The following is a 20,547-nucleotide window of genomic DNA, read 5'->3' as shown; positions in this document are numbered from 1 at the left end:
GCTGCACGCTCTCAAATAACACGTTCTTTGTTCTTAGGTTACCCTCCTGTATTTGTTTCTATGACGTGTTCCTTTGGAACACTCTCTGCCAACAACAGAGGGTGTTCTCTAAATGGACAGTGGATCAAAATTGGAGATATTAGTCATTTTACTGAAGGGAATGGAAGTTACCAGTAGCCCACAGACACCCCTGGTGGATCACTGTGTGTTAGAGACTCATGTTTACAAACACCACCAACCAGCTTAACCCGCTTAATATAAAATTTTAAAGAGCAAAAGATTATGGTTAAAAATACAGTCAACACCAGTAACTAAGTCATGAGTGATAAGCAGCAAATCTTACTGCTTTTCCCTGCCCTCCTACTGTGGAAACATGAGGCGCAGTTTAAAAATAAAGAGATTAGGCACTAAAAGGAGAAGTAAAACAAAACCTAAAGTTGTGTACTCAGAATAAAATATATTACTTCGACTCCACCTATTTCCAAAAAATAGATTCGAGAGGCTCTTTAGACCAAGCAGAGTAGAGCGTTGAGTAAATCACAGTCCAGAGTTAGCCGTGGTTCTGCCGTGGACTCGTTTCATTAACAGAGTATGGCAGTGTGCACAAAGGAAAACAGGCCTGGCGTCCCGAGTCTGGGCAAACACTGAGTGGCTGTTGGTCTCACTGCACGTTGATGCGGTTTCAAATCACTCATGCTTCTCTCTCTTGGTGGTGTTGCTTCCCTCGGATGCTGCCCTCGAAGAGCCCAGAGTCGGGTTGGGCATCGGCGCCTGCTGCCTGGCTCTGGAAAACAGCCCCCCGGGCATCTACATCCACAGCCTCGCCCCCGGATCCGTGGCCAAGATGGAGAGCAACCTGAGGTTCGTTGTAAACCTGACCGTGCAGGGTCGCGGTGTGTTGGGGGATATCTGAACACATACACATGTGAGGTACCTGCCCTATTACACTCTTTTGTGGGGTTCTCAGTCTTTCTATGATTTACAGAAATATAGCCAGGGTTAGCATAAACAGCCTCTCCCAAGATGACATGCAAATCTAAATGAAATTTGGTTGAGTCAGAGAACTCTGGACCCTGGCTTTCTAGTTTATTCTATTTGGACACAGAAGTTCCGTTTCAGAAATGACAAGATACAGCTCTGTACCGATGACCGTGATTACCTGCCTATTTTCTTCATGTCCGGTTATGTGAAATTCACTTGAGGTGCTGGGAGCGGCTCACCATAGCTCAGGATTGCTGGGCGCAATGGTCTGAGAGTCCTCAAATCCGGCCCTTGAACCGGAGACCTTTTTTATGAAGTATAATCTCGTGAACCTTTCCTGTGGTCTCATTCCTTTCTGGGTGGGAACAGCGAGGTCTAGATGCCTGCTGTCTGAAGTCACCGCGTGTCTGATTTCTCAGGGCAGCTAGCTGGGCAGGTATTCTGTTTACACAAGACATGCCTAGGTGTCCTGCCGTACGGTGGTGGCCGAGGGTCTGTGCCCGCTCAAACGTCACAGGAATGTACACGTATTCAACAAGGCACTCTGTGCAAACAGTATCACCTTTCTCCCCCATAAGCTTCTAAGTCCTTGAGCTTTTGAGGGATTGTCAAAATGACAGTCCTCAAGGTTGCCATTTTGGGGCCTCGTTAATAGATTATATTATGTTTTTAGTTAATCATCAGAGTGAATTTCCATACAAAAAAAAATCTAGCAAATCATCCAAAGTACATTAAAGAAAATATACTTTGAGAACCCAAGGAGAAAAATCCTTTAATGACATCCCAAGATGATGTTTCGTTCTTGAATGGTTCCATATGTCCGGAGCCTGCCAAGTGAGCATTCCTCCAACCCCACATAGAGAGGCTTTGTTCTCTCGCCCTGAGCTCTCTCCCTATAATTTCAAGTCAGAAATGGGCATCTTGTCCTCAATTTCTCATTTGTCCAAATTTGAAATGTTTTTACAAATTCTTGGGTAACCTTTGAGCTTCAGATATTTCCTCCCTAAATTATATTACAATAATCATTTCAAGATGATGGGAGAAAAAAAACTGATGGTGGTCTGGTGGTCGAAGGACTACCACGTGACGATCCAGAGGTAGGCAGACCTGAGCCCCACAGAGTGTGACATCTGGATGACATCTGTGGCCCCGGGGCCTTCTCTGCCTGATGGGAGTAATAATCCCTCTTCGGGCGTCATTACGTGCATCGTTTCACATAGTCCCCTGCACACACTGTGTGCTCAAGAACTGGTAGCCTGCGTTGTTGTCCTTTATCGTCCATGTTATGGAACGTGACTGCTTCTGAAAGTGTGGGGAGGTACACATAACAGCCTTTGCCAGTCTCACATCCAGTGTGTTGATACGAATGTGTTGTTCTTTTACTTGCTTGCCAAGATAAAAAGGATGTCGTTTGCTTCTTTAAAGTGTGCAGAAAAGGTCCCTTGTCACAAACCTCTCCCCGAAGGAAACCTTGTAAACAGCTAACTTGTTGGCACAGCGTTGATTACGTTTCCTCCCCAGCCGCGGAGACCAAATCCTCGAAGTGAACTCCGTCAACGTCCGCCATGCCGCTTTAAGCAAAGTCCACGCCATCTTGAGCAAGTGCCCCCCAGGACCCGTTCGCCTCGTCATCGGCCGGCACCCCAACCCAAAGGTGACGTGTTTCGTGCTGTTTCTGGGCATGGGCCATCTGTCCAGGAGCAGTGACTCACATGACACAGTGGCCACACACATGCTCCGGGGAGACACTTCACTGGGGATGGGAGGCAGCCTGAGGCCACACCATGGCCGTGGTGACAGATACACAAGGGGTAGGAATCACCTACCTGGACTTCTCCGTCCTTGCGTTCTTAGAAAATGTTATTAGACAGTGTAATTGGTGAACTTAAAATTTGGTAGACGGTAGCAGAGCTGGGTTCCGATTACCCGCAGCTGGCCGTGTGACCTCTGGTTCCGCAGCAGAGATCTGCAGGCGTTGCTGCCGCGGGACTATCTGAGGGCATGAGATGACACGGTCCGTCCAGGCCACTCCTGACCTGAGCAGAATACTTCTGCAGTTGGGCTTAAGAGCCCACTAATTTTTTATTTTTTATTTTCTGAGCATTGGTATCACACATGGAACTTACAGATCATCGTAGCCCCATCTCCCGGGCCCCTGCTGTGCTTTGCTTATCTCTTCTACACTCTTGCAGTTGCTTTTAATTTTGTAAGCTAATCACGAGACACCTCAGCAAATTCAACTCAACTCTGTCTGCTTCTTTTTAAACTCTTTGAACACTAATTTTTAAAAAAATATGAGTGTTTCACAGGTTTGCGTGTCGCCCTCGTGCAGAAGCCATGCTAACCTTCTCTGTGTTGTTGCAGCTTTAGTGCACGTGCTGCCGAAGTGCACGATTTGTTGTGTTCTGTCCTCAGCGTAAACATCTTTTAGAATTAGCTGGTCTCTCACATTGTAATCGGGTTGAACTTTACACGGTTTAATCTTCTCCTTTTAACAATTCAGAAGGCTCATTAAGAGCATCCGTTCTCTCCATCCCCGTCATATGGCCGCTCTTGTTTTATGGGTAGTTTGATTTGGTTCTACCCTAAATGGTCCCCAGCTTCTGAGTCCCGCTTCCACCTCTTCCCAGTTTCTCTGCTTGTCACGTCCCCTTTTTCTCTGTCCTGTTCTGCAGCCCTGACACTGTCCCTTGGAATCTGCTGCTCTTTGTTTCCTGCTTTCCCCAGGACTCTCTCTGCATCTCTTCTAACCCCATTTTGCCTCACCGTGACAGAACAGCCTCGGCGCCTTCCTCCAGGGCCCTCTCTTGGATTCCACCAACCACACAGCCACGCCTTCTGTCACTTTGGGAAACACCCCACGAAGTTGTGGCTGACCTAGCCCATCCCTCCGCAGCGTTATAGAAAGTCAAGTGCTCAGTGGTTTGAAGTCTAACAGCTCTGAGGCATGTCTGACTTCACAATCCATTCCACCATAACACAGGCCATGATTTGTTCAGCATTCACTTCATCTCAGCCCAGAAGCATCTGCCTGACTTGCTTATACAACCCGAAACACAAGGCATTTCAGTGCACAGCGTAACCCCGATGGGCTCTGGGCTGTGGCCCGCTGAACATTCAGGTTGATTCATGTTCGTAGCCACAGTGAAACCGTCTCTGAGATGGCATTGGGGATAACGTCCAGCAAAACCAAATTCCCGTAATTGTTTGGCTGGACTTCACGTTTCTTCCTAGGTAAACATGGCGTTCCTAGTTGTAACATCATACTGTATTTTTCTTTGGGTTAAGGTTTCACTTTATGTTTAATGTAGTTTTGCACCACTTATCCCAGCATTTCATGCCAGTAGTACATTTTGATACTGAATGTACGTGCTTCCTCGTTTTCATGTTGTTCCAAGAGAAACACCACAAGGACTTTCTTTTCTTCTGTTTCTCAACGACGGGAGCAGCGGCTGCCCGCTCGGGAGAGCCGGGCCCTCCAGGTCTAGACAAGCTGCGGTGTGGGCGCCTCGGGTGCAAGTGTCCCACTTAGGTTGAGCGGAGAAAGTGATAGAGATCCATTTTAATTGGCGCTGGGGCCTTCAGCACAATTAGAATTATCCAGAAATCGTCCACTTATTTCAAACCCCAACTCCGAAAAGCAATTGCAAACATGGAACGTCTAATAGCAACAAAAAGTTGCAGCCACTGTTTCAGCTGACATCCTTCCTGGCCCATGTATACAAAATTCCCCTGGGCTTTATGAAGGGGGGAGGGGTGTGCATGTCAGTGTATGGGCCTGTGGGCGTGTGTGTGCACTTGATTTCCTGCAAAACCTACTAGAAAGTGTTACATAAAGGCCATGGTGTGATTATGATGAAATGTAATACTCCTGTAGAGAAATATTTATTTACTTAAGACAAATTACTATGCTTATCCAAATGTTAGTTATACTAAATGTTATGTTAGTATAAAAAATTATCATTCTAAGTTTTAAATACCCTTCTCTTTAAAAAAGAAACTGTAGAAGTTACATAATTATCTTTTAAAACATCTCATAGTTTAGCGTGTTTCAGGCCTTTAAAAAAATCTTCCCCTGAGCAACTGACAGGGAAGAGAATCCGCGGACCTGCTGGGACTCCAGCAAACCGGGACGGGAAAGGGGAGCCATAACACCCCAGTTTTGAAAACTTCATCGTAGTAATTGATTCATGCAGAAATGGGGACATCTGGATGAGGGTCAACAATAAAAATAAAGAGGGGGGGAATTATCAATGATGTTAAAACCATTGAGTGAAAAACACAGGGTCCGGCACAAGTAATGCCCCCCCCTTTTTTAATACAAAATTTTTTATTACAAAATTATAAGCATCTAATTCTGTCACATAACAATGTCACGCTCAAGCACATCATATGACATTTTAGGTGACATATTCAAAATAAAACTATAAATTATAACACCCATATCATTGCCTTACCAACCACACTCATGCTGACGTTACTTCTGCTGGACCCTGGATGTTGGAGAGCAGGATATTGACATAGCCTCAAACTATCTCCTCATAAATTACCCATTAATGACAAAAAAAAAAAAAAACCTAGTGGAGAAATCAGGTGTAATCCACCCCAATCAAGGGATCCGAGTTATCACTAATTATGAAACACTCCGACCCTGAGTGCTTCTGGGATGCACTGAGAAGGAAATGATGTTTGTAGTTTTTCTGCCAAAAAACTGCAAAATCTACATCTAAGCATAAAGATACTATTAGACAAATCTGTTGAGGTTTGCATTGGCCTCCTTTTTTTCCAAAATAACAGTTTCCTGAAAGAAAAGAAAGGCTTGCAGTTGCCTCAGCTCAAAGGAGAGCAAAGAGACGGGACTGCTGGATCATGAATTAAATCCTGGGTTAACCAAAAAAAAAAAGAGAGAGAGAGAGAGAGAGAGAGAGAGATCCTATAAAGTTATTACTCTGCAGAAAGGCGGGTCAGTGACAGTCCACTAAAGGTCTGCGAGATCAGGAACTTGCACAGAATGTAAATGTTAGATCGCTGTGCACACATTTAGTTCATGTGACATTTTTTCCTCTGGCAAGATGGAGTTGGTGAGAGACTCTGAATGTCAGTGTGCATTCCCGAGGAAAATCTCATCTTACTGCAGGCTGGCACCAACCTTTCTGGGAACTACTTGCGAGGCACTCTTGGAGGAGTGTTTCTGAAGGAGGGTATTGGGGCAGTTGGCTAAAATGGAACATGGAATGTATGTATATTAGACAGTCATCACATCAACATTGAATTTCCCGAATTTGAGCACAGTACCGGGGTTATTTAAGAGACGGCCCTTGGTTTTAGGAGCTATGTGAAAAAATGCACGTGTGAGGGGTCACGATGTCTGCAACTAATGTACAAGTGGTTTAGTAAAAAGGTACAGCACGTGTGTGTCCAGCCAGCATGAGTGTAAACATGGCAGAGTGCCAGCAAGTGGTGAGTCGCGGTGAGGAGTCCACTGTTCTTGTGCTGGTCTTGCAAGTATGTACATTTGAAATTGTTTAAATAAGATTTAGGGGGGGAAAGCGTGTTCCGGAGAGAGCCAGGTATCCGCCACTGCACTGGACTACTTTTCTTAATGAACTTGGGGACCAGGTGAAGCCGTGGGTCTGTGTGTCTGGTGGAGGCAGTCGGCTAACCCAGCTGTGCCTCCCACGCACCCTGCACGGCTGTGTCGGAAGGTGCTCCGAGCCCTCGGCCCTCCGGTTTTCCTCCGAGTCTCTGTTCAGCTCCTGCCTCTGCTTCTAGTCAATTTTGGGGGGGGAGGAAATAAGTAAATAAAAACCATCTAACTTGTGCTTTCTGCCGAAACTCAGGTTTCGGAGCAGGAAATGGACGAAGTGATAGCACGCAGCACTTACCAGGACAGCAAGGAGGCCAGTTCCTCTCCTGGCTCAGGTACCGTGACTGCACATTTCCCTTCCACGTTCAGCAGCGTCGGGTGAAGTTTCCCCAGGGGGGCTCCCCCGTGCAGTATCATTGGGTTCTCTGTAATTACCACGTTGGGCAGAAGCAGCTGTCAAAGAGAGTCTCTGCTTTCTCTTAGCTGTTACTTTTGATATCTGCAGTTATTTAATCTGCCTTATTAAAGTTCTAATTATGCATGCTCCTTGTACGAAAAGATAATTTGCAAAAGTGAGTTAAGAGCATTTCATGTGTTCAGGCACAACCCATCTGAAATGTTCTAGGTGAACGGGAAGTGGCACCAAAATAGCAGCTCTTCGGTGCGACTGTTGTTAGGCACAGAGCACGTTATCCACCCAGAACCTGGGGTTTCTTTACACGAGTTAAACGTTTCGACTTAAGGAAGGTGATACAGGCTGCAAAAATCACACTTTCCCCCTCTTACTTGGAACCGCTCAGGCAGAGGAGGACTGAAATAGTAAGGATTTCATATGAATTTAAAATAGGAAGCGCTGCATCGAGTTGTAAAGTCACGTTCCTTCTAGGATGGAAACCTAAAGGGGCTTGGCAGCGTGTCTGGACTGGAGATAGGCCCGATGTTGAGAGCGCTGCGGGGACAAGGAGCTGAGACATGAGTGACAGGCTGTCAGAGGAAGAGGAAGGCGGAGGGATTCTTGGAAACCATGAAATGCCCTGATTATTTGCATCCATGATTAATACATGTAAAATTATGGCACAGCCATAATGGGCTCTTTATTCAGCCGGCTCATTCCCCTGACCTGCCTGAGCGCTGCCTTCTCACAATCCCAGCATCGCCACTGATGGTTTATGAAAGAGCCTATTAAGCCACGATCCTCATGCCCAGGATCCTTCGGCTCACAGCATAGAAGTCAGAGTCTCAATGCCGAGTCTCTTCATCCTTCACCCAAAATCTAAAACACGTACTCAACACTCTCCCCAGTTCTGTCATGCGTCTCTTGAGCAGTGTCTCTGTCCATCCATCCTCTAATCAAGGTGCCAGGCTGGGTGCTGCAGGGTCAGGTCCACGAGGGTCTCAGCCCTGCACATGGTTAAAGCGTTACAGGGAGATGAGATGCATCTGCTTGTAACTCAGTCATGCTATGTGTATGGGAATGAGTGTGTGAGTAGTGTAAAATGCTTTTGAAATTCAGAAGTTACCTCTAACCTGCATCATTCATAGCACCCGAGTTAGACCTTAAAGCATGAGCAGAATCTTGGGAGGTGGGGCAGGACAGGGCGGGGTCTGGGGGCCCAGGTAGGGGACGCACCTGTTGACACCTGTGCACGTGGCCGTCAGGGCTAGTCAGGTGAAGAGGGTTCTGTTTAATGTGTTTGGCTCCTCCTCTTGTTAAGGGTGTGAGCCTGTTTGCGAGGGTTGTGCTTCGTGTTCTGACAGTATGGTGACTTTCTCCCCAACAGGTACCCCCTTGAAGAGCCCCTCCTTTGCAAAGAAGGTGAGTCAAGGTGCGCTGCAGCCTCACCCGGCTGCCTCAGGAACAAAGTCCTGGGGCCCATAAGGCGAATGTGAGGGCCCTGCTGACATTTCTGTCCGGGAGTCACTTGGCCGCTTTACACAGGAAACCGCAACAATGCTGATTTGAGAACAAATACACAACTGTGTTTCTTTCTTAACGATCTACCCAGGAAAAGAATAGAAAAACAAAAGAACTGAGCTGCCATTTGAAAAACAGCTGTCAAAATGTGCCGTCATCAGAGGGCCCCGGCCAGTTCTGGGGGGTCTGCAGCCATAAGGAGCTGGTGGACACCTCCCCAGCCGGCTGCTCCCAAGTCCCAGTGGGTCAGACTGCAGGATTCAACCTGCCCTGGGTTTTGTTTCATCCATAAGCTGAACCAGTGGCTTGGGATCTCATTCTGCTTCCCTATCCCTTCCCCACTGGTTTTCCTGGGAGGGTCGCTCCATGGCTGCTCTGGCCTCTCTCATCATTACCAAACATTTAGCAAAAAAGAAAAAAAAATACATATATATATGTATTAAAAAACGTCATCTGGCAGCGACTGCTGGCTTTTGATTCACTGAAGGTTTAACAAGCCTAAAGTAAGTGGAAGTGGGTGTTTACCATCACAGCTGTTTGCAATGACCATGGCTCAGAACAAAGTGCTCCCGGAGAGAGGGGAGGTAATCAGTGTTTAGAAGGACCCGCTCCTGCTGTGCCCTCTGAGCCTCCTGACACTGTCGTCTTCAACAGGACTCCTTGGTCTCTGACTCTGAACTCTCCCAGTACTTCGCCCAGGACGCCCCAGGCCCCCTGTCGGACTTTGTGGTGGCCGGCTCCGAGGACGAGGACCACACAGGCAGCGGCTGCAGCATCTCTGAGGACGGCAGCCTGCCGCCCAGCACCCCTGGTAAGCCAGGACTGGTTTCCAAACCAGGCCCCGCTGGTTCCCGCACCACCGTGCTCCTGTAGGAAAAGGGACGTGGAAACCAGGCCTCTGGCTGAGTGGAAGCCGTCTTTCTGGGCACTCCGTCTGCGCAGACTGGTGAGGGAGGCCGAACCCGCCACCCTCGGGTGCTGTGCTCACGGCCGAGCCTGGAAATCAGTGGTGCCAAATCATGGCCTGGGTTTCAGGGGAATCGCAGCCAGATGTCAGGGCCCTTGCCCCGCTAGGCCCTCACTGAGTTCTCCCGACAAGGCAGTGGGTGGAAGAGTCAGACCCTGGGAGAGACAGACGTTGGACCTCGTTGCTTCTCCTCCCCGTACACTGGGAGAAGACCGCGTGCTGTGGGCTGTGCCGACTCCCTGGGCTTCTGCTGGCGAGGCTTCCCTTCTCGCTGTGTTTCAAACGTGCGAACCAGAAAGTGCCCCTGTCTGAGGACAGGCCTGCGACAGTCACTCCCGACTCCTACTTGGAGCACCCACTGAGCTTCCTCGGGTCTGGGGAGGACACTTCCAGGCGGAGGCTTGTGTGATTTCTCGCTGCCCTTAGCAAGAAGTGTAGAGCTTGCAGAGCGGCCCAGGCCTTTTCCCCTTCGCTGGTGGGATTTATTCATAGGCGATCATGGAAGGCTTCCCTGTACCACACGGTCTCGGTGCCCCCGTGCCCTCTGGGGACGCCCGCCGAGGTGCCGGTGCAGGGAGGACCTCAGGTGACCAGGAGGCCCAGGCGAGGGGCACTTGCTTGGTCCCCCGACAGCCTCCTGAAGAGGGGTTCTCAGCAGCAGCGTCTGGGTCGAACCCCAGCAATGCGTTAGACACCCTGGATGGTGACAAGTGATACATTTCAGTTTCTGGGCAGCACACACGTTTAAGTTAAACACTCCAGAGGTTCTGGCACAAAAATAAACACACAAGGGAGGCCGGCTGGAAAATGGGAGCGGGAAACCGGGGCTCCCTGCGTCCAGACCTCACGAGGCCGTGGTGTGGGAGCCTGGCACCCTGTGGCCGCCAGAGGGCAGTAGTGCATGTGGACATGCTCAGGGGGTACATTTGAAGGTCAGGCCAGACGGCTAACTTTTTCATTTGACTTTCCTTTCCCATCAGCTCACAAGGAGCCCGGAAAAGCCAGGGCCAACAGCCTTGTATGTCTGGGAAGCCAGCGGGGCTCCGGGCTCTTCCACAAGCAGGTGACAGTTGCCAGACAAGCCAGTCTCCCTGGAAGCCCACAGGTGCTCCGAAATCCTCTCCTCCGCCAGAGGAAGGTGGGCTGCTACGAGGCCGACGATGCCAGTGATGAGGGCGAGTTCGACAGCGAAGGCGACTGCGTTTCCCTCCCAGGGACCCTCCCAGGTTCCGGCAGGCCTCGGACGGAGGTCGACTCCAGGCCTGTCTCCATGACCTCTTCCAAGGTCACGGGCATCAACAACCAGGAGGAACATCCCCCGAAAACCCTGGTCAGCAAGGCCTCCTCAGTGCCTCTCCTGGGTAGTGCATCAAACTTAGAGCAGAGTGTCCCAGGGGCCTTGGGGGACACTCTTTTGCATGCAGCCAGCCTGCTGTCCTCTGCAGAGGCCGCCAAGGGTGGCTCTGGCGGCTCAGGGCGGAAGGAAGTGTCAGGATCCAGGAGTTCACCCAAACTGGAGTACAGAGCCAGTCCCCGGAGTCCAGTGAGTGCAGACGGTCCCGGTTGCCCCCAGAAGGATGGAAGCCTGGGGTCCAGACACAAACCTGTGGCCAGGGTCAGCCCACACTGCAAGTGGCCAGAGGCCAATGCCAGGCTCGGCAGCTCAGAGACAGTGAACCTGATGGAGGGAGCTGATGACCCATGTGGTCTGGATTCCGAAGTCCAGGGCACATCGGGGCAAGGGACCACAACTGGTTTTCGACCCGGTGGAACTGTGGAAAAGGTAACTGATTTTCTTAGTTACTTGGGATCTAAGTGGATATTGTGTAAATGAATACGGAGTGTGTTTTAAAGCATAGGGGCATCTGCCTGCAAGAAAAGATAATGACAGGAGAAATCTCCTTCAATGAGGCATTCATTTCAGCACAAGATGGCCCGGGGGCCTGTGGATACATCAGCAGGGTGTAGGAGAAAGTGCCCAGGTGTTGGGTCATGGATCATTCGGCCAAACGATATCATCGCTCTCTTACCTGTCCACGGGGCCGGTGGTTGATGAAGGGAGGCAGGTGGAGAGCCCTGGGCCTGGTTTCTCCAACCGATTGGCTGGGCCATGAAGGAGGGACTGATCAACGCCCGGAGTTGGTGTGACCATCAAATACAGGGCAACAGTGACTGTCCCCTCTGATAAAGTTCTCAATGCCCCTTATTTTTTTTAAGCTTCTTCTAGTGATTATGTGTGAGGTTGCATGGACCCTTGCCGGAAGGCCCCCATGAAAGACACTGGCAGGGCCACCATATTAAACTCGAGTTAGTGTTAGTTCTGTTACTCCTTGGTTACACCTGTGTCCAAAAGACCCAGAAGTATCAAATTGCTCATTTTTTTTAAATGTCAAAATACCTCCACTTGAGCAAGGAGTAAGAGACATGGGTGTTATTTATGATCTCCTCAAGGTGAATAATCTCTGTGTGAGCAAAGAATCTGAGGTGACTTGTGAGACCGTATTTATAAAGATGTGTATCCAGGTGGTGTATGTAAACTTACATGTAAACAGACCCAGAAAATACGAAGTCACAAAAAAACGATCCTAAACAGAGGGAGTTTTCTTCACCTTGTCGAAAAAGCAGAAATGCACATATTTTTCCATCCTCCTAAAAAATTATTACCTCCAAATAGCAAATATGTTTTAAAATGTAACATTCAGCCAATGGGTGAACCTTTTCTTTTAAAAAGTATCATTGATAAGTTTTGGATAACTACATAAAGTCAACAGGCATTTCTGTTCATAATAATTTATATCTATTAAAATAAGGCCTTTTGCAATTTTTAATTAGTATTCTCAATACGAACTTCGAATAGCGTTTAAAACTTTTGGTCCAAAGAAGTTTAATTTTTCTCTTAAAAATTTTAGTTCCAAAATTTGATTTTATTTATACATAAGAAAGAAAATAGAACACACTGCCATAAAGTATTTACCCTCGGATAGTGGAAGCTAAAAAACAAAAACCTTTTGGTAAGTGGGTTGCCTCCTTTTATTTAATACGTTTTAAAATTGAGAAGACATTCACGGAACCTAAAATTAGCCACTTTAAAGCATGCAGTTCGCCGGAACTTGGGGCACTCACGGCGCTGGGCAGCCGCCACCTGCGTCCAGCGCCCGCTCTCACCTTCGGTTCCTGTGTCATGGTGGCGCCTGACTGGCGAACAGAAAGTTAACTGTGTTACAGCCCGTGCAGATTTCCCTCAGCAGATAACTGACATTTACTGAATGTTTTTTTTTTTTTTTTTGACAAGAGGAGCTGAAAGGCCTTGTATCCATTTCACCTCTTCCCTCTGCTGCCCCCTGCAGGCCACTCTCTGATCAAACCCAGAGGGGGAAGTTCAATTACCGCTGACTTAACTTTTTAGCAAATTTGTTTTAAAAGAATTTTTATTTATGGTAGCTAAAGAAAAGAAGATAGAGTCATTGGCACGTGGCTGAAGTAGATTCTGAAATGTTAAATGTGGATTTCACTCACCCAGACTAGTCCTCGCCCTAAGTAGCAGGGCGAACGACGGTCCCTTCAATCTGTATCACCTTTTGTACGATGCGTGTTATTTTCTTTACTTACCTAATCATCTTTCATTTAAAACCCTGTGACTTGACAGGCAAGTCTTTCCATCCCCGCTTCTTCCTTTTTTCCTGCGTGTGGTGGAACATGCCTAGCAGCCACCCCTCTTGCCCACGTTCAAGGGCGCAGCTCAGTGACATTGACGGCCTCAGTGTTGTGCGGCCATCGCCGCCGTCTGTCTCCACAATTCTGCATCTTCGCACTCTGCCACTAAACACGAACTCCCCCACACCCCTCCCCGCAGCCCCTGGACACCAGCAGTCTGCCCTCTGTCCCTGACATTTTGACTGTTCTGGGTACTCCGAATACTTGTCTTTTTGTGATTGATTTACTTATAAAATGTCCTCAAAGCTCGAAGCTCGTCCCCATTGCAGCCTGTGTCAGAATTCCTTTCCTTCCTGAGTCCTATCTCCCGTAGAGACCGCATCTTCCTTATCTGCTCATCTACCGATGGGCTCAAGTTGCTTCCATATTTTAGATGCTATGAATAATGCTTGTCTGAACATGGACGTATTTTTTAAAGATTTTATTTATTTATTTATTTATTTATTTATTTATTTATTTATTTATTTATTTAGAGAGAGGGGAAGGGAGAGAAAGAGGGGGAGAAAAGCATCCATGTGTGGTTGCCTCTCACATGTCCCACACTCTGGGGACCTGGCCTACAACCCAGGCATGTGCCCTGACTGGGAATTGAACTGGCAACCCTCTGGTTCACAGGCTAGGGCTCAATCCACTGAGCTTCACCAGCCAGGACAACATGGGTGTGTTATTATCTCCTCAAGACCCTGCTTTCAAGTTTTAGGTATATACCTGGAAGTGAGACTGCTGGATCACGTAATAGTTCTATTTTCATTTTTCCCATTGCTTCGTGTCCTCACCAGCACTCGTTACTTCTGTCCGCCGATGCTGGCCATCCTGCTGGGTACGAGGTGCTGCCTCGTTTCCCCAGCCGCCCACATTTTGAAGCCCAGAAGACAGAGGCTTAGGAAGAGTGACGAGAACATGGCATGTCTAGTTAACTTAAACCCAGAGTCCGGTCTCCTGGCTCCTAGTCCAGGCTCTCCGCGTTTCCCCAAACCGGCTCTGCTCGGTCTAGGACGCCCTGGGATGCAGACTGCCCGGAAGCTATAGACACTGACTTGCTGTTGTCATTGTGCCAGGAACCTCTGGGGAAGCGGACTGCCGGGCACGGGCCCCACCCAGGTGCTGGCCGCCTCGCCGAGAACCTGCCCGAAGCGGCACCAGACCAGGGGCAGCAACCCAGGACAGGTACGGCTGTTCATCATTTCTTATGCTCTTCGTCGGGAGGGCGGAAGTGCCCCTGGAAATCATTACATGTGAATTTTAAGAGGGAAGAAAACTCTTACGCACATTACTGACACTTAACAGCGGCCACGGCCGACAGCATCACCGACTCACTGTGCCTGAGCTGCCAGTCCCGGTGCCCCAGACGGGCCCACATTTCCACTCGGCCGGCGCGCCTCACCCGTTCTGTGACACATGCCACAGATGTGAATCCGGTCAGGCCCCTGTCCTCCCAGGGGCCTGGGGAAGTGACGCAGGGTCTCCACAGGTGTCTTGAGCTGGCCTGTGATTGCCAGGTGCCGAGGGGTATAGCTCGTGGTGTGGGCTGTGGAGCCAGCTTCCCGGGGTGACCCCGGGGTGACCCCTGGCCATGAACCCCATGACCCTGGCCATGACGTTGCTCGGCCACTCCAGGCCTCAGGTCCCTCCTGTCCCAGTGCGTCCAGTCCCAGTGCCAACCTCACAGGCCGGGGGGACAATTAAATGCAAGAAAAGCTCTTAGCACAGTGCTAAGTTGTACTAATTGGCGCTTAATTAGTGGCAGAGGAACTTGAGGAGGGAAAAGGCACTCGGGACAGACACATTTCTCAAAGCCAGAGCTCTCGCTTGGACTTCAGCCTCAGGCCTGTAGTTCCTGAGAAAATAGCAAATCCTATGTTTTGTTCATTGCGGTTTCCCCTGCTACAGTATGGGGTCATGTTCCCGATGTGGCGGGCAGACTGGCCCCAGAGTGCTCGTGCCGGGGGGGGGGGGGGGGGGCAGCTCCAGGACCAGCCGCTCTCCACCATCCCTGGCAGGGCATGTAGCACCTTTCCCTGCCCCGTGGGGATTTCATGCTGCTGCTTTTTGATTTTAGAGAAAGGAGGAGAGATACGGGGGAGAGAGAGAAAGAGAAACATTGATTTGTTGTTCCGCTTATTTGTGTAGTCAGTAGTTGATTCTTCTATGTGCCCTGACTGGGGATCGAACCCACAGCCTTGGCCTATCCCGACGAGGCTCTAACCAACTGAGCTACCCAGCCAGGGCCTAGTGCTACTTCTTGCTTCCCTGCTTTCATTCCGTTTCCTTCCTCACCCTCCTCATCCTCCTCATCAATCACTCTAGTCAAACTATCCCTCCAGAACCCCGCTCAAGTCCCCACCCTCTGTCACAGCTTCCTGGGGTGACCTGGCCTGCAGCGCCCCCACCCCACTGAGCCCCGTGCAGACACGGCCCCCACTCAGTGCAGACTCGCATCCTGTCCGTGGCACTCCGTGTGTTTTCCCAGGTTAGCCTCCATCTCGGTGCGAAGCAGTGAGTCCCTGGGCGCTTGGACTGCTTTATACCTCCCGCGTGTCTCACTACCCACACCTTGAAGCCAGACCGCAGGTGCCCAGCCAGGTGCTGGAGCTGAGAGACTGGGCGTCTCTGCAGAATCCACGCGAAGCGTAGGAGGGAAGCAGAACCGCAGCCTGGCTTCCCTGGCTTCTGCCATCACAGGGAACCGTGCAGCGAAACCCGAGGGCAGCAGCACTGCCGCGGTGCCCCAGGCCCTGAGCATGACCAAGAGAGAGGAAGGGGCAGCTGCGGGGCTTCTGGCCGGGTGGGGGTGCGGCGTCCAGAGCAGCCTCGGCTTGTTAGACGTGTGATGTTCGGAGTTGGAGAGACAAGAGGTCCCACACTCAGGCTGTGGAATGTCCTTCTGAAAAAGACAAGAAAGACAGTTTCCCACTTTTTTTACTTGGGTTTTTCTATTTTCTCACATTTTCCTCTTTGTATCACCCCACCTTTTGCTTACTTTCTCAACACAGGACTGGATGGCTCCCCAGACCATGTCCCTTCCCCAGGGCCCAAGGGGGCCGCTCACCCTAACCCCAGCAAAACCTCAGGGGACACAGAACAAGTGAGGCAGCCTGAGGACCCCAGAGGGCCAGTGTCACCCAGGGTCCCCAAGTCTGTGGACAGATGTCACGTCGCCGGCCTTGCCCAGGACCACAGCACCTCCCCAGGGAAGACCACAGCGGCTCACCCGGACTTCAGTGCCACTAAGGCAGCCTCCGAAACCAGTCGGCCAGACACCCCTGGGAAGGCAGGCGCGCACGGGGCAGCAGGACCCGAGGCAGAGGGGGCGACTCCGGCAGGCCCCGTCCTGTCACCAGGCCTCCTCGCGGGCCAGGAGAGACAAGGAGTTCCCAGTGACCACAGCCAAGTGCTGCACAGGATGGAGGCCCTCACACCTGAGCGCGCCGGGGAGTCGGTGCTGCTCCAGGGAACAGACGCCAGGCCCGCAGGGGCACCGCAGACCCGCGGCGCCGGCACGTCACCCCCAGAGGAGCGCAGCAGCGCCTCGGGCCCCGGCCGCCCCACGGGGAGCGGAGGGGGCCCTGTGACTGACATCGACGGCCTCATCCAGGAGCTGGTGGTTTCGGAAGGAAGGCCACGGTCTCCGGACAAAGGGGACTGGGCAAGTGGAGAGGACGGCTCGCAGGGCCCGCTCCCTGCGGCAGCCGGAGGGGGGCGTGCGGGCCGCGCCGAGCCGGCCGCTGGGAGCCAGACCCCAAGCCCGGGGAGGGCCTGCGCCGCCGGCGTGCAGTGGGCCTCCCATCCCTCCGTGTTGGATTCCATCAACCCCGACAAACACTTCGCTGTGAGCAAAAGCTTTCTGAGCAACTACTCGAGAAATTTTAGCCCTTTCCACGAGGACAGCACATCCCTGTCGGGCCTGGGTGACAGCACAGAGCCGTCTCTGTCCTCTATGTACGGCGACGCGGAGGACTCGTCATCTGACCCCGAGTCGCTCCCTGAAGCCTCACGACCTGCCACCCGGGTCAGCTGGTCCCCTCCTCGTTCTCGGGGGTCGTCTCCCAAGGAAGAGGCCACGGAGTCTGAGGAGGAACAAATTGAAATTTGTGCCACCCACGGTCCCCCCAAGCCCGCCCCGACGGCAGCACGCCCACCTACCCGGACAGCACCCTGCCCTACTCCGGCCAGAGTCGTGCAAGGTGCACCCAGCGAGGCTGCGGCGAGGCCCCGCGAGGGGGTGTCCCCTGCAACCCCAGACGCTGCCCCGCCGTTGGTTCTCCTGGATGGAAACTCTCAGGGGTGCAAACCCCACGCAGACCTAAGAATGGCACAGAAGCGCAGGTCTTTGTGTGAAGGAGCAGCCGTGGAAGCCACCGGCAGTGGCTCAGCCGCGGAAAACAGCCAGGCTTCTGAAGCCACCAGGCGTTCGCACAACCACGCAGTCCCTCTCAACCCTCCTAGCACGGTAAATGGTTTGGGACATGACTTGCTGGACGGCAAAAGTCCGGATAAGAAACCAGAAACTAAAATTAATGCAACCGAAAATCGGTCCTCCTTTCGTATGGGTGCCCCTGAGAACGGGGAATCTGTTTTGACCAACCTGCACATCTCTGAGAGTCAAGACCCGGATGACCTTCTGCAGAAGCCAAAAATGGTCTCCAGGAGGCCCATCATGGCCTGGTTTAAAGAAATCAATAAAGGAAACCAAGGTACACACTTGCAGAGCCAAACTGAAAAGGAACAGGCCGTGGCGCCACCCAGAAGTCCCGACTCTAAAAGCCAGGCGCTGGGCACGAACCACAAAAAGGGGGCTGCTGTGCCCAACAGTCCCCCTCAGCCGAAACTGAATCTTGAAAATAAAGACACACCTAAAAAAAGCTCAGTGGAAACCCTTCTAAATAACTGTCAGAAATCCAAATGTGGCCCTAAGCTGAGGAGACTGAGCATCAAGAGCAAAAGCAAAGGTGGTTCCGAGGTCCCTGCGGCTAATCCACCAAAGGCCAGTGGGGCAGACCATCGGAGACCCCTCGTTTCCCCCCAGGCCTCCCACAAAGCGCTTCCTAAGGCAGCATCACACCGGCTCCAGGGAGCCGACCGTGAGGACCCCGGCAGAAACACCACAGCCACTGTCAAGTCCCCCCAGAGTGTGCTGGAGAGCAGGCCACCCGCTGCAGCCCCGGGGTCACTGAGGCCGTCAGCATCAGACACGAGCATCAGACCGTTCGCTTGCTCCCCGACCTCCCCCAAGGCTCTTCCCGAGCAGGGTTTGGGGGCTAGATTCCACCCAGCTGTCCACTCTGAATCCGACAGAGGCTGCCCGGCCACCCCCAGATCGCCTAAGTGTGGACCAGAGAGCAGGGAGGCTTCAGGGACAGGCGCTGCAGCGTTGAGGAGCAGCATGTCCGTGGAAGTGGACTCGAGGGAGACCCCGCCCCCTAGGCAGGGCCAGCAGCTCTCAGCCAGCCAGACAGGTTTGGTACCAGGAGTAGCCCAACCCAGGGCAACTGGCGACAAAGGAAGCCAAACAATTGCCGGTGATCTCCCAGAAAGAACAAACCAGCTGAAAATAGTTGAAATTTCTTCTGAGAGAATGCCAAAGAAAGCATGGGGCGGTGCATCCACCGAAAGTGACAGACCGGGAGGGTTCTTGGCCCAGAGCAACTATCAGGAGAAGAGTGAAATCAGACTCTGTCACCAGTCAGTGGAATTGTCCCCAAATCATCCACCCTCACTCACGTCGTCGCGTGCCTCCCAGGCGGAGCAGGAAACGCAGCGCCCCCTCGGCATGGCGAAAGTGGCCGCCTCCTGCTCCCCGCAGCTGCCTGCTGCAAAGGCAGGTTCCTCTCTGGGAAAGTCGCTCCAGATGTCAGAGTCCCCAGGGACACCCCAGAACGGCACACCGGGGGGCCCAGCACTGGATGAGCATCCCTATTTCATGCCAAGGCCAGCGACCAGGACCTACTCCATGCCAGCCCAGTTCACAAGCCATTTTGGACGGGAAGGGCCTTCCCTGCCCAGCCCAGGTCGCTCTCACCGGGACATCCCTGCTACAAGCGGTGGCCTCCTTGAGGCCAGGGTGTCCCGAGGCGGTGCTCTTGGCCTGGTTAATGGACAGGGTGTGTATAGTGTGAAGCCCCTGCTGGAGATGTCAAGGAACCTTCCGACGACTGACAAAGGGGATGGCCTTTCAGTGCAGGAGATGGGCTGCCTAGTCACAGACAAAATCAAGGTCACCAGGAGACATTACTACTCTGAGCAGAACTGGCCCCATGAATCTACCTCATTTTTCTCTGTGAAGCAGAGGATCAAGTCCTTTGAGAACCTGGCCAATTCTGACCGGCCCACGCCCAAGTCTGGGGCTTCCTCTTTTCTGTCTGTGAGCTCCAAGCCTCCCCTCGGGAGGCGGTCTTCTGGCAGCGTGGCTTCGGGGAGCTTCGGCCCCCCCAGTGACCCGACCGCGAGGTCCCTGAGACGCAGCCTGAGCTCCTGCAGCGAGAGCCAGAGTGAAGCCAGCAGCCTCATCCCCCAGATGACCAAGTCCCCGTCCAGCATGACGCTGATGGTCTCCCGGCAGAACCTGGTGGAGGCCAGTATCAAGGGCCCTGACCCTGACCCGAAGAAACCGCCCGGGCCTTCCGGAATCCCCACCCCAACGGTGCCACCTGCTGCCCCCATCAGGAGGAGCAAGTGCTCAGTGCGCCACACCCAGCCCTCGCCCCTGTCGCGCTCCAAGCTCCAGGAACTGAGGGCCTTGAGCATGCCCGACCTTGACAAGCTCTGCAACGAGGACTTCTCTGCAGGGCCCACGGCTGTGCTCTTCAAAACCGAGCTGGAAATCGTGCCCAGAAGGTCGCCCGGATCCCCAGCCGGGGGCCTCAATGGGTCCACTGCCCTTCTGTGCCCTGTGAAGGGCGGGGACAGGGCCTGTCCAGCGGGAGGCAGGCCTAAAGCTGGGGAGCCTGGGACACCCAGCTCCACCAACGCGGGTGAAACCACCCAGGCTCCGCCTTCCCGAAAAAGCTGGTCGGTTAAGTAAGTATCTGCCCTACCCCCTTTTATTTAAATGAACTTTCTAATTATTACTATGCACCAGTTGTAGGCTTATAGAAAAGTTGCAAAGAACATGCAGAGCATTCCATATGCCCCTCACCCAGTTCTTCCTAATGTTCGCCTCTTACATAACCACCCTCCACTGATCGAAAGGAGTTAACGTTGGAACAGCACAGTTGACTACAGGCTTGATTTAGATATTACTGAATTCCACAAAAGCCCTTTTTCTTTCTTTTTTTAAAAAAAAATATTTTCTTTCTAAAGAGAGGGGAAGGGAAGGAGAAAGGGAGAGGAATGTCAATGTGTGGTTGCCTCTCACATGGCCCCCCACTGGGGACCTGGCCCTCA

The 20,547-nt window shown here is 51.9% G+C and overlaps 1 protein-coding gene and 1 non-coding gene across 10 annotated transcripts in view; one reads left to right on the top strand and one right to left on the bottom strand.

Moving 5' to 3' along the window:
* The window catches only part of PDZD2 (PDZ domain containing 2), a 321,357-nt gene that overhangs the window by 291,035 nt on the left and 9,775 nt on the right, over positions 1–20,547 (top strand). For all 9 annotated transcript variants that reach the window (XM_053657280.1, XM_053657279.1, XM_053657274.1 and 6 more), the window contains 8 exons: positions 744–861; positions 2,503–2,635; positions 6,822–6,903; positions 8,350–8,384; positions 9,138–9,294; positions 10,431–11,233; positions 14,223–14,331; positions 16,158–20,181. In XM_053657280.1, the coding sequence (XP_053513255.1) occupies positions 744–861; positions 2,503–2,635; positions 6,822–6,903; positions 8,350–8,384; positions 9,138–9,294; positions 10,431–11,233; positions 14,223–14,331; positions 16,158–20,181 (5,461 nt within the window). The remainder of the gene's footprint in view (positions 1–743; positions 862–2,502; positions 2,636–6,821; positions 6,904–8,349; positions 8,385–9,137; positions 9,295–10,430; positions 11,234–14,222; positions 14,332–16,157; positions 20,182–20,547) is intronic.
* Positions 3,269–3,373, bottom strand: LOC119037032 (U6 spliceosomal RNA). Its single transcript, XR_005080137.2, has one exon. It is a non-coding gene; the product is annotated as a U6 spliceosomal RNA (small nuclear RNA).

This window comes from Artibeus jamaicensis, unplaced genomic scaffold (genome assembly GCF_021234435.1).
Source record: "Artibeus jamaicensis isolate MK-2021 breed Jamaican fruit bat unplaced genomic scaffold, CSHL_Jam_final scaffold_369, whole genome shotgun sequence".
Lineage (NCBI taxonomy): Eukaryota > Metazoa > Chordata > Mammalia > Chiroptera > Phyllostomidae > Artibeus > Artibeus jamaicensis.
The sequence above is the reverse complement of the archived record's forward strand: the minus strand, read 5'-3'. Positions and strand labels throughout refer to the sequence as shown.